The following is a 19,809-nucleotide window of genomic DNA, read 5'->3' as shown; positions in this document are numbered from 1 at the left end:
GGAAAATTCACTTTGCCAAAGTTTAGAATTTTTTTTCTAAAAATAGGTTATAAGTTATAATGCCAGAGTCATGCTTTCCTGTCTTTTGGATGCCATTAAATCACAGTTTAGTATCATGAAAGTATATTGAATTTTACACAGCTTACTTTACAGGCAAAAATTGTGAACATAACTCTTTTTCAATAGACACAAAATCTAATAATAAACCACCCAAAAGGACGGATAATTTATATTGCTTCTTTCAACAAAAGAATCAATAAAACTATGACTGATGAGAACTAGACTATTTTGAGAAATTAAAAGAAATGAGACACTGTAAAACAATGAAAACAATAGTAAATGTCATCAGAAAATAGAAAATAGAAATTTTATACCTCCACAATTAAATAAATCTTTGTATATGTAGGGAAAAAGTACTTCAGTAGGAAATTCTTAAATAGTAATGATTTGTTAAATGAATACATGACTCAGTGCATTTAAGGTACACACATAGCATTTTAAAAGCAGGTGAGGGACTTGTTGAGATACAGAGAAATATGTTGGACATCTAAAAGCATTAGGATTATTGACTAAAACTTCACTCAAATGGGATTTAATGAAACTTTCTCTTGGTGTCTAATTTATCAAATTCAAATTCTTGGGTTTTTATTTCAGAAGTAGATTTCATAGTTTAATGATCCTTACCTTTCATCACTTCAGATGTCATTACATTTGTAATTCCTGGAATATAAATATGATATGCTATCTTTTTGTGGGTTTTAGATAGCATTAATGTGGATAGAATTAATTTCTCCATTCCCAAATTAGTATTTCTCATTCCAAATAGACTCTTCTGTGAAAGAAAATAGTTTTGTATTGTTTCTGTAAAGTTGGTTAAGGACAACTGAACTAATAGCTACATTGTAGAAACATATATGACCAAGAATTACCTTAAAATTGATTCCATTTTTAAATTTTGTGGTGATAAAAAGAAGATATAACATTGCAAGTCATATATTACTATCCTTTTAAAAGTTGTGAGAAATCAATAATGAGTAATTCTACATTTGTTAGCTAATGGTATGGCACAACCAAACATCTATCAAAATAAAAGAGTCCATATGCATACAAAATCAACTCTTTATCATAAATATCATTAGAAGCTATAGAGTCCCAACTGCAGTCTTTTAGTAAGACTCTTAGAAAAAAATAACATTTTAAATGTGTAGCTATTATAAACTCATTTGATATTCATTTTAATTGCCACAACTATAATGAATGTGCTTTGTATTCCAACAGATGTCACAAGTACTACTACAGAAGTTGCAATATAATTCAGTCTTAGTTAAGAATGAGTAAATGGATATTAAAAATTGAATGGTACCAGAATGTTAACAACATCAGCTCCCTAAAAGAGCAAATTAAAGATTTTTATTAAATTGTGTTCTTTCTTATTTGTACACTAGAGGCCCAGTGCATGAAATTCGTGCCCTTGCGGGGGAGGATCCTAAGCCCAGATTGTGAGAGGTCACAGGCCAGGCCGAGGGACCTCACTGGTGCACAATCGAGGCCCGGGATGAATGCAGGAGGGCTCCAGGTCATGTCCAGCCCATTTCACTCAGTCCTGATCAGCCAGACCCCAGTACCAAGCAAACCTATTGGTCGGAGCATCTGCCCCTGGTCATCAGTGAAAAGTCACAGCGAGCAGTTGAGCAGCCTTAGCATAAAATTAGCACATTACACTTTGACTGGTTGAACGATCAGACACTTAGCATATTAGGCTTTTATTATATAGGATATACAGAACACAACAACACAAGAAAGCCTGCTACATCAACCAATCCTTTTCCTTGCCTCAGCTCTCCTACAGATTAGTGAGCCTGGAACACAAAAATTGAAAATGTGAAAAAAATGACTCAGAAGGGCAGGCTGAAATTCACTTTATAATATTTAGAGACTGGTCTATGAAAAAGATTTAAAAAATACTACTATGCCAATTTATTTTAGCTGAAGGAGCAGATAATTATGTATGACATTTTATACCAATGGGTCAGACATGTCCTAATATTCCCTTTAATCTTCTCCCACATGGAGGACTGACACCTTAAAATCTTACCTGAGAAACTTTCAGGGCAGAAATGAAAGATGGTTTGTTAATGTCCTGCAGAGAATTACCCAGGGATGTTTTTTGAAAGCAAACATTCATGGGCCCAACCAAGTACTATCAAATCAGTTTGGGCAATCAGCACTCTTGAAAAGCTACCTAAAGATTCTGATGTACATACTTGTTTAAAAACAACTGCCTGGCCCAGGCCAGGTGACTCAGTTGGTTGGAGCATCGTCCCATACACTAAAAGGTTTCAGGTTCGATCCAGATCGAGGCACCTCAGGGAGACAACTGATCAATGTTTCTCTCTCACAATGACGTTTCTCTCTTTTCTCTCTCAAATCAATAATCATATCCTCCAGTGAGGATTTAAGAAATAGTAATAATAAAAACAACTGCCTGAAGTTTGGATGAGGCAACATTTAAAACTATATATTTTTCATTTCATTCCAATCGGTAAATATTAAGTACCAATGTGAGTGAAAATCTGATACTTAGTGGGTGTCCAAAAGGCAAGAAGCATATGATAAATTGATTTTCAAGGTCAATTAATTAAGTAGAGTAATAACCTACACATATCTGAAAACACAAAGAAAATAGTGTGTTTACTGTTCAGATGAACAATTCACTCTTTTAAAAAAATCTTTATTGTTAACAACTCACTCTTAATTTCAGTTTAGTAGTTCTTCCTCAGAAAAGGTGTCTTGAAGCTGAAGTTGTATTCAGCTTATTATTAGAAATGTAAGTAAAGCATTGTTTAAAATCAAATTTATCCTATTCTTCTGATGTTCGGGATGCTCTGTGTTTTAAAAGGCGGGTGATAGTGAGTGAGGCTGCTTGGTGGCCGAGGGCAAGGACAGAGGGTCTCAACGAGGGAAGAGAGGAATGAACTGCAAGACCAAAGCACTAAAGGCAAATTGCTTTTCTTACCTCCAACCTCATTCCCCTGGTGTCTGAACTGTAAGTTAAACTCATTTGGAAGTTGCATTGTGTGTGTTGTTATTTTTTTTATCCACCAAAACAAAATTGAAAAAGTCAAAGTTCACTTTGGAGTTTAATAGAAGGGGAGAAAATAAAGCGGATGGTACCAAGTTATTTTTCTGGTCAGCAATTTCCCCTTATCCTCATCCTCACCCCAGAACTGGAAACCAACTGATGGAAATATTGGAATAAACTTCAATAAGGAGCCCTCACTCATAACGCTGAGTGCAGACAAGCTGATGAGATTCATTCATTGTGCCTAGCACCCTCGATTTTTACAGTCCTTGGTTGACTTTTCTTAGCACTAAAAACAGGATCAAAAAGCAGTCTCTCACCCAGCAATGTCAGCATCACTCGGGAACTCACTGTTATCAGTCCGCTTGGGCTGCCATAACAAAACCTCACAGGCTCTGGCTTAAACAAGATATTTATTTTCTCACAGGTCTCGGGGCTGGAAGTCCAAGACCAAGGTGCTGGCCAGTTTGATTTCTAATGACAGCTCTCTTCCCGGCCTTCTCATATGTCCTCACATGATGAAGAGAGAAAAAGCTCACTGTTCCCCTTTTTAAAAGGCCACCGATCCAATCAGACCAGGAAACAATACTTAAGACCTCATGTCTAATTTTCTCCGAAAAGCTCTACCTCTAATACACATTGGGCATTAGGACCTCAACCTGTGAATTGGGAGGGGGCACAGTCCAGTCCATAGGATGCATTACCTACGCAAATTCACCAGTCACTCCTCAGACCTGCGGAATCAGAGACTCAGGAAGGGGGCCCAGCAGTCCGTTTTATTCGCCTCTGGAGGTTCTGCTAAGGCACATGACATTCTGAGAAGCCCTGGCCTTCAGGAGAAATCCCAACTCCCGGGCATGGCATCTGTGTCCTCCAGCTCTTCTCTCCAACCAGTTTCCGACTGCTCTTCAACACCAACTCTGCTTTTGCTCCCAGAATGGCCTAAGGTCATTCATGTTCTCTCACCTAGACTTTTGCTTATGCTATTTCACCAGCCTCCAGCCTTTCTGCCACAATCCTCTTTCTCCCAACAGCGGATGCTCTAACTGCCTAAACCAATTGTCTTCCTATTTTACATTTCTGGAGTTCATAGGTTACACTTGTCTGTAATTTTAGCAGTAGACTTTGGACATAAAGAATACTCAAGTCTTCATAATATTGTGTACTGTTTTGCTTATTGTTCTTCTCTGTAAGTTACTCCTTACAACACCAGCTCTGATACAACATGATTTTAGCCATTGATTAGTCCAATGGTCTCTGACATAATGCCACTTCCAAAATTGCTTAATAGTAAAAAAAATAATCAATATACTATTTGCTATTTATTAAGTCCTTAAGTGCATCAAACCCTATAATAAATAGTACATAACCTCATTAGATCCTCACAATTACCCTGAAATAAGCATCATGATCCCTATTTGACTGAAAAGACGTTGGGCACTAAGGAATGAATTCAATGAACTCCCCTACAGTCACACACCTGGGGAGAGCAAGGCGGAGCCAGCCACTGTTTCTCTGAATCCCAGCGCATCCTTTATTCCCACTCTCACACTATAGTTGGGGGCATTGACTTTCCTATCAACATGTTCAATTGTCTGCCAAGAACCCCAGAACAGATGGCTTTTGGGGTAAAGATATTTCCAGTATATCCTTTGGAAACACAGACCATCATTCTATTTTACTTTCTCACAGCTGCCAGCATTCTCCACTCTGGGCTCTATGCTAGCAAGCCACACCTGTTGGATTGTTTGGGCAATTCTAAGCACCAGCTGAGACCGTAATTAAAAGTAACATTCCACTGGCAGCCTACCTGGGGTGTTCAACAACCTGGACATCTTGCAGAAGTAGGAGACGTACTGCTCGCAGTGCTCGGCGCTGCTGGTGATGGCGCTGATCTGGTCCATGGAGGCGCTGTACACAAGCTGGGTCACCGAGTACTTCTCCGGGGTGTAGCCCACCACCGTGGTCTGCATCTGTAGATCGTGAGACACGATGGTCCAGACTTTGTCCTCTGTGGGGAGAAAAATGCCACAGCAACGGGTCATTAGTATGCAAATGCTCCCTCCAATGCCAGAAAATAATTGAGCTACACTTTCACTGGTATTTTCCAGGAGCTGATGTAGACAGAGTTAAGTAGAGTAATTCTTAAAGTGACCACTACCCTTTTCTCATACCTACGTTCTGTTTACATGAACACAGTAGAAAAGGAATTTTTTTTAAAAAAAGAAAAACCAATACAAGATATATCCTGCAAGTAAAAACAAATAGCCTGAGTACCTGGCGGCTGCTCTGATGTCACCAGCATGGAAAGTGAGGCCCACTGTGTTCCCACTCCTCCAGCAGAACAGCCTTCTGCTCCTTCCTAAATTACCTCCACTCTCTTAAGTCTCTGGATCCTGTACGTGTAGAATCTTCCTCCTCATCTTGTCAACAAACGTTCTCCCCAACCTGACCTTTTGGGTGAAATTAGACACTGCATTCTCGGGTATTGAAATGCTCTACAGGTGAGATAACGCGCATGAGAAATTATCCTGGGCATTTCGGTGTGTGAAGAGGAGAAGCAGATGTAAGGATGATGTGGCTAAATTAAAACCAGTGAATGTCTGAATTGGAAGCATCGCTATGTGGCCGTGATTCTGATACTCTGCTCAAAGCCCTCACCTGGCACCTGGTTTTGTTCGGAGTAAAAGTCTAGGTCTTCAAATAGCTGAAGGCCCTCAATAATCCCAGCCCCCCTTGTCCCCTTCTCCCTCTGGCCCTGCTGCTCTCCCCCTGGCTCATTGGGCTCCTGCCACACTGACCTCCGCGTACTCCTCCAACACGCCGGGCAGGTCCCTCCTGGAGCCTTTCTATCTTCTCCCCTGTCTTTGCTCCAAGGCTAACCTTTCCTTTGCTGAGTCCCGCCCCCCCCCACCCCACGCCCCATGCCCACGCCCCACTCACAGCTGCCTTCCATCTCCCCATCCGCTTTGTTTTTCTCCATAGCATTGATCTCATCTGACTTAGTGCACATTTTAATTATTTTTTACATCTGTCTCCTCACATGAGATGGAAAGAAAGCAGGGATTGTTCTCAATGCTGTATGCAAGGTGCTTAGGACGGCGATAGGCATATATGGGGCCTTCAAAAATATTAGTTGCATAGAAAAATGAGTTTACAAAAAATAAATAGGATACAAATACTTGATGTAGGAACTTTTTAAAATCACTTTGATTCCAGTTCTGCTCTGCTATGATGATCTGAGCAGATTCTAGGAGGCCACCTCTTTTTTTTTTTAATATATTTTATTGATTTTTTACAGAGAGGAAGGGAGAGAGATAGAGAGTTAAAAACATCAATGAGAGAGAAACATCGATCAGTTGCCTCCTGCACATCTCCCACCGGGGATGTGCCCGCAACCAAAGTACATGCCCCCGACCGGAATCGAACCTGGGACCTTTCAGTCCACAGGGCAACGCTCTATCCACTGAGCCAGACCAGTTTTGGCATGGGAGGCCACCTCTTAAACTCCACCAAGCAATAATTTCCCTTTATCTGTAACAACAGGCCTCTTCATTGAACACTTTCCAGCTGCTCTTAAATCAATGGAAACAAATCCTGTTACGGTGCCTCCTACATTAATTTATTCTCTATAGGATAATGATATTTCCAGTTTTACCTTTGGCCTGATCAGATCTGCCTTCCTTTAGCTCCTCTGATACAGCAAAGCAGCTATAATATATTTGAGTAATTCTGTCATTTCTTTTTTTTCTTTTAAATATATTTTATTGATTTTCTTCAGAGAGGAAGAGGGACAGAGAGCTAGAAACATCGATGAGAGAGAAACATCGATCAGCTGCCTCCTGCACACTCCCCACTAGGGATGTGCCTGCAACCAAGGTACATGCCCTTGACCAGAATCGAACCTGGGACCCTTGAGTCTGCAGGCCGACGCTCTATCCACTGAGCCAAACCGGTTAGGGCAATTCTGTCATTTTTGACACGATTCTGACACCAAACTGATTGTCATTTATATCCAGGCCTGCAGATTTACCTTCACCTAATTAAAGATCCATTAATTAAATTAGGTTACAATCAGACTTTGACATAGAATCCCTGAATCTTAAATTATACCCCCCCTTTTTTAAATCCTTACCAGTAACCTTGCCCTGTAGCAATACTTCAGAACTCTCTTTCTTTAACTCGTGATGGAATAGCATTCTAATCATACCCTTTTCCAAAGGATAATGATCCCTTTTTTGATATACACAAAATAAATTTCATAAAGGGAAACATTAAGCAAGTAAAAAAATGGTCATTCACTTATGTTCTCTGTCAATAACTGTAATGACATTATTCCATTTGTTAATATTGATGAGTTTCTAATATTTTGGTCTTTTTGACCCTAAACTTCCCCTCCCTGCACACATTTCAGTATCTACCCCCTGTGCACCATCTTCTTTACACAGCTGACCCTTGAAAAGAATGGGGGTGAAGGTTGTTGACACCTGTGCAGTCAAAAATCTGTGTATAACTTTTGACACTCCCCAAACTTAACTATTAATAGCCTACTGTGGACCAAAAGCCTTACTGATAATATAGACAATTGATTAACACATATGCTGTATGTTATATGGATTTTATGCTGTACTAGAGGCCCAGTGCATGAAATTTGTGTACTTGGGGGGGGGGGTCCCTCAGCGGGCCTGCACCCTCTTGCAGCAGGGAGTGGGCCTAAGCCGGCAGGCGGACATCCCCAAGGGATCCTTAGCACTGCCACGGAGGCGAGAGAGGCTCCTGCCACCGCCGCTGTGCCTGCTGGCCATGAACACAGTTTCTGGCTGAGCAGCACTCCCCCTGTGGGAGCACACTGACCACTAGGGGGAAGCTCCTGCATTGAACATATGCCCCCTGGTGGTCAGTGCGCATCATAGCAACTGGTCATTCCGCCATTTAGTTGATTTGCATATTAGCCTTTTATTATATAGGATGCTAACAATAAAGTAAGCTATAGAAAAGAAAATGTTATTAAGAAGATCATATATAAGAGAAAATACTGTTTCACCATTTGTTGAAAAAACTTCCACATATAATTGAACCTGCCCACTTCAAACCCTTTCTGTTCAAGGGTTATCTATGTTTGTTTTAGAGCCCACTCGTTCATTTATTATTGAGTCCCTACTTTATAACAGATATGGATGTAGGCACTGGGGAAACCACAGAGTGAAAAGCATTCATAATTTTTTTGTAGCTTACATTCTTACGTTTTAGGGGGACAAAACATAATAAGCCAAAAATTACAGTTTTATATATATATATATGTGTGTGTGTGTGTGTGTGTGTGTGTGTAGTTAGTTAGTTAGTTAGCAAGTGAGCATGGTGAGGACAAAACTAAATTAGGGAAGGGAAGAATAGACCATGTGTATGGGGATTGCATTTTTAAACACAGAGGAAATGTCACATTTAGATAAATAAGGTCATTATTAAGCAAGTCATGTGCCTGGGGAAAAGGATTCCAGACAGAGGGATGCAAATACAAATATTCTAACTCTGGAGTATTGTTGGTATCGTTCAGGTGTAGGAGGAGGTCCATGAGTGAGGAAGAAGGAAAGGATAGCAGGTGTGGAGGTCAGAGATGTAATAAAGATGGGTTGGGTGTGACCTCAAGTAAGATGGAAAGCTATTGGTGTTGGAAATCTGGAGCAAGTTAAAGTAACATGCTTTTTTACCTTATTATCTGACACTATTCTTTGCATCAATAACATTCTACCTTAGAAGAGTTTTGAAAAATATACATATATCTTTATAAACATTTAAAACTTTTAATGTCGTGGCATTATAAAAAGTAATACATAAGCTCCAATTGATGGCATAAAGCAATTACTGTTGATGCATCTTTCAAATTATTTTTTAATGCTTGCATATTACACATTGAAATGATTCCTTTGGAGCCATTAAAGCTTAAGTCATAAATGTATGTTAAGCATTTTGCAAGTATCCCATATCTAGAAGAAAGAAGGTGGTTATGGAGTGTAGATTTTCTTTATTTTGGTAGTATTTTATTTTTTCCATCACCATTTACCCCTTCTATGCCCTCTCCCACCTGCACCCCCACCTCTACAATCACCACACTATTGTCCAGGTCTATTAGTTCTCTCTCTCTCTCTCTCTCTCTCTCTCTCTCTCTCTCTCTCTCTTCTCTCTTTTAATCACTCACCTCCAAGACCCCTGACCAGAGCTGTCTGCCTGCTCTCTATCTATGAGTTTGCCTCTACTTTGCTTGGTAATTCTGTTTGTTCATTAAATTCCATATATGAGTGCCATTTTCTAGTATTATAGTGGAAAAATAATCAATCCTATATTCACAGTGTGCTTATATAATATGCATTATTAGATATGTGTGTAATGCAAACAGAAACTACTGTGTATGCAGAATTCTGTGTCTGCCACTATTTCATTTTCATAAAGAAACAATTGACAGAGTAGTGTATTTCAAATACTCTTTTTGGATTAGTGTGTTATGAAAATGCCCTCTGTAATTGCTGAAAGCTTAGTATCTATCTCATGCAATCACATATTTAAATATTGTCACATTGTGCCCTGGCCAGGTGGCTCAGTTGGTTGGAGCATCATCTCATGTACTGAAAGGTAGTGGATTCGATTCCTGGTTAGGACACATACCTAGATTTCAGATTCAATCCATTGAGGCATGTATGGGAAATAATTGATTGATGTTTCTCTCTCTCTCCCCCTTCCCTCCCTCTCTAAAATCAATAAAAACATACCCTCAGGCAAGAATTTTTAAAAAAATTGTCACATTGTAAATTGTTTTAAATACAGCTAATTTAATATGTTTCAAATACTGGGACACATATGGGACATATTGTGAATGCATCCCTCTCCTTGGCAATAATGTGGGGGGGGGGTCTCAAGATTACCCAGTTTCATTATGTTGACATGAGTACATTAGAAAGACCCCTCTGCTACTTATCCCAATGACTGCATGTCCTTGTCCTATCTGGATTCTCAAGTAATTCACTCATAATAACTCAATTCCTTATATGGCTTGAGTTCTGACCAGGGACTGGTAAAGCCAGAAAAAGATCAGGGGGAAAAGGCAAAGAATAACTCCTCTCAGAATATAACCACTTTCTATATGTCTGTGCTATTGTTTGAATCTTTTTCATGTTACCCATATACAATCTGAAGTTCACATTACAGAGCAGGAATGTACAGTGTATCTATAATAATAAAAATGTAATATGCTAATTAGACTGGATGAAGCTGGGCTGCAATGGAAGCTCTGGTCCCAGGTGCCAGAGGGAAGCCAGTGCCAGCAGCTGGGGGAAGGAAGAGACTCTTGCATGAATTAAATGCATTGGGCCTCTAGTTTTAATATAAAGCCAATCTGAGCTGAGTTCAGTGGGAAAATGGTTTGTGTCCTATACATCTACATATGTATTTACATGTTTTTGATTTTCAAACTATATTGCTGTAGTGTTAACAACCAATTTGTTAATCTGAGAGCTTTTTTTCACCTTTAGTCATATAAATATGAAATAATCTTTAACAAGAGAATATTATATTATAAACTACCTAAATTGAAATGGTATATAAAACTTGTTTGATGAAAATGGCCAACATACAAATTCCTTAGCAGCCTTGTTACCGATTCTAGCTACTCTTCAAGAATGATTGTGGGTCTCTCACTCTTAGAACAACCCAACAGGAGCTGAACTATAACATATGCTTCACCTAAGATTTTCCATATTGCACATATGCCTTGGCCTGCTGGACAAAACTAGTGACTTCAGTTTTGTATACCCTTACATTCCTCCTCTGTATTTCAATAACTTTGCCTGTGGCTTTCTTTGGACATAGAAGTCTTAATTGCTGTTATCCTGATTTAATCAACCAACAAATAAACATCAGGTGTGAGGAAGACATGAGCAAGGATCTCGAATTAAATATCATAGTATAATAAAAATGGCTTTTTCAAATTTTAAAAATTTGCAGCCTTATGGGAGCACATATCCAAGGGAAGAAGCCCATCATTTAGAGGAAGCCATGCTTTGAGTTCCTGATCTGTTTCGGCTCTGTGTTAGCTTCTCCGGACATATAGATGAAAAAAAACAAACAAACAAAAACAACTTATGTTTTTGTCCTCAGCAAGCTTGGATGGAGTCCACTGAGATGAGAAATTAGAAATTATAAGCTTGAAATCAGAAAGCACAAACAAGTGCTATATACACAGGGTACTATGAGCTCAGAGATCGAAAGTCCATATAACGCAGCTTTAGAAATTGTGAAGTGACCAACTAAATATGCTATTTTCAATGAATTGCAAAGGTTAAAAAGGGATGAGTCATAAGAAGAAGGAGATAAGAGCAATTTCATTCTTCTTAGAGCTTAAACTAAATATGTTGGAGATATAAAGGATTTAGCAGATGGGATCTGGGTGGACTAGAAACTAAAGGGTCTGCAATAATGAAGTATATGATTGCAGAGCCATAATAATAGTCCATGGTTGAGAGGTCTAGCAATATGGTCCTATGTGTGGGTGTTGAAATCTTCGGAGAAAAAAGTTTAATTCATAGTTTTAAAACTATTTATGTATGACTGTATATGACAAGCCCATAGCTAACATCATAATAGTGAGATGCTGAAAATTTCCCCTCTAAGATCAGGAACGAGACAAGGGGAATAGGATTAGTGATTTACACAGGCTTTATTAAATCTACAGTGTTTTAGTGAAGTATGTAGAATTTTCTATGTATAATATCATGTCATCTGTGAATAATGACAGTTTTACTTCCTCCTTCCCAATTTGGATGCCTTGTATATTTCCTTCTTGTCTGATCACTGTGGCTAGGACTTCAAGTACTGTGTTGAATAAGAGTAGCGAAAGCGGACATCCCTGTCTTGTCCCTGTTCTTAGGGGAAATGGTTTTATTTTTTTGTGTATGACGTTGGCTGTAGGTTTTTCCTATATGGTCTTTATTATAGTCTCCCTACTCCCACTTTGCTGAGAGTTTTTATCAAAAATGGGTGTTGGATTTGTCTGATGCTTTTTCTGCATCTATTGATATGATCATGTGATTTTTGTCTTTCAACTTGTTTATGTGATGTACCACAGTTTTTCATTTGGGAATACTATATGAACCTTGCATCCCTGGAATAAATCCCCCTTGGTCAAGTGTATGATCTTTTAAATATATTGCTGGATCCAATGTGATAATATTTTTTTGAGGATTTTAGCGTCAATGTTCATCAGGGATATTGGCCTGTAATTCTCTTTCTTTGTAGTGTTTTTATCTGATTTTGGAATTATGATAATGCTGGTCTCATAAAAAGAGGTTGGAAGTGTTCTTTCCTCTTGGAATTTTTGAAATAGTTTGAGGAGGATAGGCTTTAATTTTATATTTGATGTTATATTTCTTTTTTATTATAAAAAATATATTTTATTGATTTTTTTACAGAGAGGAAGGGAGAGAAATAGAGAGTTAGAAACATCAATGAGAGAGAAACATCAATCAGCTGCCTCCTGCACACTCCCTACTGGAGATGTGCCCTTAACCAAGGTACATGCCCTTGACTGGAATCAAACCTGGGACCCCCAGTCTGCAGGTGGACGCTCTATCCTTTGAGCCAAACCAGTCAGGGCTGATGTTATATTTCTTAATCTGGATGTTGTATATCAACTAGAAGTATTTCATACTGAAAAAAAAATAAGAGGTACCTTAATTCAGATCAATCTTATGTGATGATTTTGATTTACAAACATAATAATCTAGGAACTATTACACGGATTATGTATGTTTTATTGAATAAGTCAAAGTGATTTCTTAAGCAGTTACCACTCCTAGTTATTTAAAGTATTAATTTCCACAAAATTGCTTAAAAACTTTTATTTTTATTATTTTAAACCTCACCGAAGGATATGTTTTTATTGATTTGAGAGAGAGAGGGTGAGAGGGAGAGAGAGAGAGAGATCAGCTGCCTCCCATACGCACCCCAATTGGTGATTGAACCCGGAACCTAGGTACATTCCCTGACTACATTCTTTTTCGGTGTGCAGGATGATGCTCTAATAGAACCACATTTTTTTTCAGTGTACAGGATGATGCTCGAATCAACTGAGCTACCAGGCCAGGGTGAAGCTGTTCATAAAGCTTTTAGATAGAAAGACCCAGAATAAAGTTAGGTTATAACACAGTTTCTAAGTCATTTGTAAGGGGATCTATTTAAAAGTTTCATCAGTGTTCCAGCTAGATAAGTTTAATGACTATAAATTTTATAGAATATTATTCTGTTGAGAAGGTTTTCTCAATAATTATGATCCTATAGACACAGTTCAAATTATTAGAAATTTGACGTCACATTTTTTCCTCCCAAAATAGACACTACGTGAGTATTACAAGCATGTCTGTAGCCCAGACCCTCCTATTCTCGAGGCCACTCCACCATGGCAGGCTGTGGTAGTTTGAGCCATTTTGTACCGCTAGCTATGTATGCAGCTCCAGTGGCATAAGCAGCTTTAATCACGTGTAGGAAAACAAGGTATGTAAAGCAGATGGAACCTCTGCAGGAAGCATCAAGGAAATGAGCTCAAAGTACAGATGATGGTCTGCAGGTGGTGGAAAATGTTGATTATCTTTATGCTCACCATTTCAGCCCAAAGATGGATGACAGACCCAGTGCTGTGAACAAGTATAAATAATAGCGCTTGCTTTCACCCACATAAAAAACAATTTGGAGCTTATGGTGTCTCTTTTTCTGGGAAGACATTAGCTATTTTCTGAAAAGAAATGTATTTGTTAATGTGTTTGTTCCATGGTAGAGATGTGAAAATTCTTTTACCATCAGCTGGAGTTAGGGACTACATTTATATCAATACTTTGACAAGCTAATCTTCCCTCTCCTTTCCTCTCACACTGGACAGAGATGTGGTTTGTGTGTATTTGATAGCTGGGAGTCCATCTCTGTGGCAGTGAAGCATATCCTACGCTGTGTAACATGTTGAAGCTACTCTTTGATTATTATTTCCTATAACATTAGTTAGATTTTCATCTGAATTAAAACCTGGAGACTAAGTAAATCTCATCTTGGATTAATAACTGAACATTCCTGAGACCCCTTAAAGATAACATTTCTTTTTATTTAAAAATAAAAGAGCAACATAAAAATATGTCTGAGGTGCAGTGAGCTTCCTAATTCTACCATTTTCTTCCTGGGTTAAACAGGAAGATAGTAATTATTCTGTGGCAGGTGTGTGTACATGTCCTCACGTGGTAGGAGTATCATGAGCACGTGAACTTTCATTTATGAACAATCTGTTTTATTCCAAGCACTGTTTTAGGCACTGGGCACATGAAGACGAATAACATGTGATTATTTCCACCAAAGAACTTATGGGAAGAAGGTACCCAAAATAAGTAGTTCCAGTACAACCTGAAAAAGTAAGTGCTAATGTTCAATAATATTCAGGCAACTGCTGGAATAATTTGAGTCATGAGATTTAGTATATAAATCATGAACCCATCCATTACCTACACCAAATTCTTTAATATATGGGACACTTTAAATTTTTCTAGTCTTATACTTTCTAGTATTCTTGCTGGGAAATTTTATTTTCTCTTAGCACTTAGTTCAAACACAAGTTGGAACAGGCTGACCTGAGAAATTAGATCCTTTCTGAAGTTTCTATCCAAAAAGCTTTGATGTCACTGAAAGCATACAATTGAAAATGGCAGTTTGATTCACTGTTAACAGGACAGAATCTTAGAAGATGGCACTTCCTTTCATGTTGACCCTCCTGCACATTGCTGTCTGCCCCATAAAACTTGGGAAGGTCACCTGAGTCCAGCAATTCGCCTCTTTGGAGGCACTGCGGGCTGTGCTGTACGTGACTTCCCCTTATAGGACTTGCAGCTCTTCCTCCTCCCTCCAGCCCATGCACCAGGCTTAATTAAAAAAGAATTTTTTTTTCTTTTATGATACAGATAACATTTATCACCTTGGAAGAAAATCCCCAAATAACCAAATCCTCTAAGTATTTCATTTTTCCCATTAACTCAGTTCCTATTCACTGAAGCAACCCCCATTGTGAAACTGTCTGACAGATTAAGTTCCTTGCTGAGGATAATTAGCTAGAAATCACATTTTAGGGAAAGAAAACCCTTACGCTATCAGAGTGAACATATTCAAAGGGACTAAACGTGTTCTCCCTTTAATTGCAACAGAAGTGAAAATGTAGGAGGTGATGTCACTTTTACAAAAGATTCTGTGAGCCTTCCTGAAATACTAAAGCAATTCTAACCCCAGCACGTTGTGTGCTGTGAGCCAGAGACACTCTCACGGAACCAGGTTTGAGTCTATCAGGTCTCTGTTTCTAAGCTCTTTGCCAGAAAATATCACCCACTCCCAACCCCCAAACCCACACCAAATTCAGATTAGCTCTCCATTCATCTCTTTCTGCTTCCCTGACAGTCCATGTGTACCACTGGGTTTGCATTTTTCTCATATCATATTTGTAACATCTGTTGTGACCACAACTCTTGCATGTGGTATCCTTGTCGCTGCTTAATAATTACTGCCTAGCAGAGGACCTGCTATAGGTACTCAAGTGCTCAATAAATATTTACTGAACTAATGAAGTAATGTTAGGTCTGATAAAGTTAATTCCTATATCGGCACCCACAGAACGAAAGCCACCTCATGTCACAAATCTAACCCTACATCAGCCTGCACTTAGCGGGAGCACCTGTTGAGAAAACCTAACCAATCAATGCTCCCACTCAGCTTGAGCTCCCTTAACTTTCCCTAGAAAATGGGACCTGCTGGCCTTACAAGGAAATCCTTGACCTCGCAGCCAATCCTGCCCTGTTTCCTGATTGTCTCTACTTAGACTAACTCTATAAAACCTGCTCTTGTCCAATATCCCCCACAGAGACTGTTACACTGCCTGTGAGGCGCTGTACTACACCAATCCATGAATTGTTCCCCCTTGAATAAAGGGCATCAGACGCGCTACCAAGTTCTTTTAGTTTTGTCATTTGACAGGCCATAGTAAAAAATAAAACAAGTAAAGGTCCCCTGCTCAGCCATCTGGCCAGCTGAAACTCAAAGACACACAGATAGCGTTTAACACATAGATAAGGTGTAGCATCATTTTCCCCAAATGCTAAGCTACACATCTCTGATTTGGAAAATAAAAAGGTCAGGTAAGAAAATGATTCTGCTCTTGAGTGTTTTGCTAGAAGACTACTAAAGCTTTTTTTTTCTTTTTTATTCTTTTTCTTTACCATTTCAGTATGTTGGCAACACCAATGTGGTTCATTTGTAAGTGTTGATTATTTCTGTGGCAAAAAGGGCTACCAGCCCTAATTAAGTCAGATGAGAGTACACATTCTGTTATTATCATTATTAAAGAAAGTAATTTTTGAATTATGCTAGAAAAAAATCACTCAAGACTTGGACTGGGCTGAGGGATTACTATACTACTATATCCTTAGTGGGCAGTTTAATTTTGTCCCCACAGGCCTGGGATTTGACTGGACTTTTGTTTGACTTACTATACTCACTATTAAGGGGATGACAATCACATAAATACTACTATTCTTACATTAGAAAGAAAGAAGAGAGAGAGAGAGAGAGAGAGAGAGAGAGAGAGAGAGAGAGAGAGAAGGAAAGGAAGGAAAGATCTCTAAACTAAAAGATTATTGAAATGAAAATGATTTTATAATTGATACTCAATTATCTAATTTAGGTTAAAGGCAATAGATATGATAGTTAAAGGCCAGATGATTTTGGTCTTAACTTTTTTTTTTTGTCTTAACTTTTCCAATAACTTGTGCTATGAACTTAGACAAAATCACTTGAAGTCTCAAAGTCTTAGCATCTTCAAGTAAAACTGGGGTATCAAATCAAATGCTCTCTACAGTCACTTTCTAAAAGCTGGAGGTATCATTCATTCCATAACCTTAAGGACCATAAATTGAACACCATAATGGCTACACATGCCTGCTGTAACTGAACCATAGTGAGTGCATTAGAGGTCCAAAGGTCATGTTTCTGAAGGCCTTGGGGTGAGCCACAAGTGACTTGGTTTTGAGAATATGCCTCCATTGATCTCTGCAATGTAATACAGGTACAAGCCAAATGCATAGAGAAAAGTGAACTACTTATCTCTAATCTCAGCAGTATCAGAGTTGCTGAATTGGTTGGTTTCATGATTTAGTCTGTGATGTTGCTGCTAGAAGAGCTACATTCTATTCTGCCCTGTAAAACAGCAGGGTTTCCTGAGAGGTAAACAATGTATGCTTCCTACTCCAAATGAAGGTAGGAGAAGAAAGGGGGAAGGAAGAGGAGTGTAAAACTCCAGATCTGGGGCAAAATATTAGCCTAGACCAGTGGTCGGCAAACTCATTAGTCAACAGAGCCAAATATCAACAGTACAACGATTGAAATTTCTTTTGAGAGCCAAATTTTTTAAACTTAAACTATATAGGCAGGTACACTGTTATTAACTTAATTAGGGTACTCCTAAGCTGGCTAAAAACGTCCTCAATCTTATTGAGGTACGTTTGCTGAGGTCAACCCCTTCCGACTCTCCCATCCACACTCGTCTTGTATACTTGTTTCTTCTATCTCCTTTCGGAAAACTGACTTGTGGGCATGGGCCACGAAGTTTCAATCGCACTGTACGTGTGCGCCCGCACCTGGTATTTTGTGGAAGATCCACACTCAGGGGACAAAGAGCCGCATGTGGCTTGCGAGCCGCAGTTTGCCGACCCCTGGCCTAGACCATTCCATTTTACCCCAAAGTAAGAAAGGACAGTGACCACTAGGATCATGTCAAAAAGATCTAAAAGCCAACTTGAAGGTGCTCACACTGGCCAAAAATGGGACAATATGATCAATCAATAACTCTAATTGCAATGGCTTATAGCCCATGAAACCAAATCAACAAAGATCACTTCATTTGTCACCTTTCTAGAATGCTAGAAACACAACTTATTTTGAAGACTTGTAAATAAAGAGAAATAACCCAATATTTATCCCACCTTCCCTATAAAAACTCAGGATAACCAACTAGTTGAAAAGGAAAAGTTTTCCTTTGTGGAAGTATTCCAAGTGTTTGAAGAACAAATGACAATAAAGTCAGAATATTGTGATTTTGTGAACACTAATGATTGCATTAATGGTCACTAATGGCTGCTAACCTCACAAAATAAAGACAACTAGACACTCAATGGATGGACATTCCACCAACTCTAAAGTATAATTGGCAAACAATTCCATCATGAGTCTGATCAAGCCTCTAGGCCACTGGAAACGTATCAGTTAACAAGACTGGGAAGGACAACTGGAAAAAACTTGGGTTCTTTCATAAATAAATTATAAGGAGAGAGAGGGAAGGAGAGAGAGATATATATTAATTAAAAGAGACTTAAGAAACATATCAACAAATCAGTGGGTGGACTTTTGTTAGATTCAAATTCAAATAAACTATATATAAAACAATTCTGAAACAGTTTGGGAAGAGTAACACTGGATATTTAAAGATATGAAGAATTATAAATAATTGTTTTTTAGAGCTGATAATGTTATTGTAGATAGGCTTTTAAAAAAAGAATCATACTCTTTAAGAGATGCTAAAATATCCACTGATGTGTGGAACTTGCTTCATGATAATTGCATGGGAAAAATACAATTCCTGGGAGTGGTACAAATAAAACAAGGTCAGCTATAGGTGAGGCTGGGTAGTGGTGCACAGAACATTTTTTTCTCTAATTTTGGATATGTTTGCAAGCTGATCACCCAGCAGAGAAAACACATGCTTCTAATAATAATCAAAAGATTATTACAATTTATATTCATTTTGCATAGGAACTTTTAAAGACAATTTTGTATGTTAAATAAGGGAATAATTATCACATGAATATCACCATGACCTATATCACTACCCTTCAATATTTAGAAAGTAGAAATGATTAAAATAATTGACTTACATTTATTAAATACTAGAGGCCCAGTGCATGAAATTTATGCAGTGGGTGGGGGGGTTCTTCAGCCCCACCCACACCCTTTCCAATTCAGGACCCCTCTGGGGATGTCCGACTGCCAGGATCGGGTCTAAACCAGCAGTCAGACATCCCTCTCACAATCCGGGACTGCTAGCTCCTAACCACTGTGTCTGCCAGCCTGATAGCCCCCTAACTGCTCCCCTGCTGGCCTGATTGACGCCTAACTGCTCCCCTGCTGGCATGATCATCCCCAACTGCCCTCCCCAGCAAGGCTGAGGGGACTAGGGGACTGAGGCTGGATGAGGCAGGGCTGAGGAGACTGGGGGACTGAGGCTGGATGAGGCAGGACTGAGGGGACTGGGCACCACCATCTTGTGGCTGTGGGTGCAGCCATCTTGTGAGGATGTGGCAGTCAATTAGCATATTCCCTCTTTATTAGATAGGATAATTTAGAGGCCGTGGGGGAAAGTGAGGAGAAAAAAAAAAGACATGGAATATTTTCAGAATATGCAGAATGTGCTTGATGCCTGAAAAGGAGAAGTGAAGGCAGACACCCCGACCAGAGAAAAGGAACGAGACTTGGCAGGGGTCGGGAAACTCTGGTCCACCTACACTTTGTAGTCTTCAAGGTGGGAATGCTTTATACAGTTTCAAATGGGTGGAAAAAAGTCAAAAGGAATAAAATTTCATGGCACACAGAAATACTATAAAGTTCATATA

General features: G+C 39.0%; 1 protein-coding gene across 1 annotated transcript in view; it reads right to left on the bottom strand.

The window, feature by feature from the left end:
- Positions 1 to 19,809, bottom strand: part of CNTNAP2 (contactin associated protein 2) — a 1,809,641-nt gene that overhangs the window by 589,253 nt on the left and 1,200,579 nt on the right. The window contains exon 13 of the mRNA XM_081102720.1: positions 4,893 to 5,093. Within this exon, the coding sequence (XP_080958846.1) occupies positions 4,893 to 5,093 (201 nt within the window). The remainder of the gene's footprint in view (positions 1 to 4,892; positions 5,094 to 19,809) is intronic.

This window comes from Myotis nattereri (genome assembly GCF_964212035.1).
Source record: "Myotis nattereri genome assembly, chromosome: 11".
NCBI classification, from domain to species: domain Eukaryota; kingdom Metazoa; phylum Chordata; class Mammalia; order Chiroptera; family Vespertilionidae; genus Myotis; species Myotis nattereri.
Note: the sequence above shows the minus strand (reverse complement) of the source record. Positions and strands in the feature narration are given on the sequence as shown.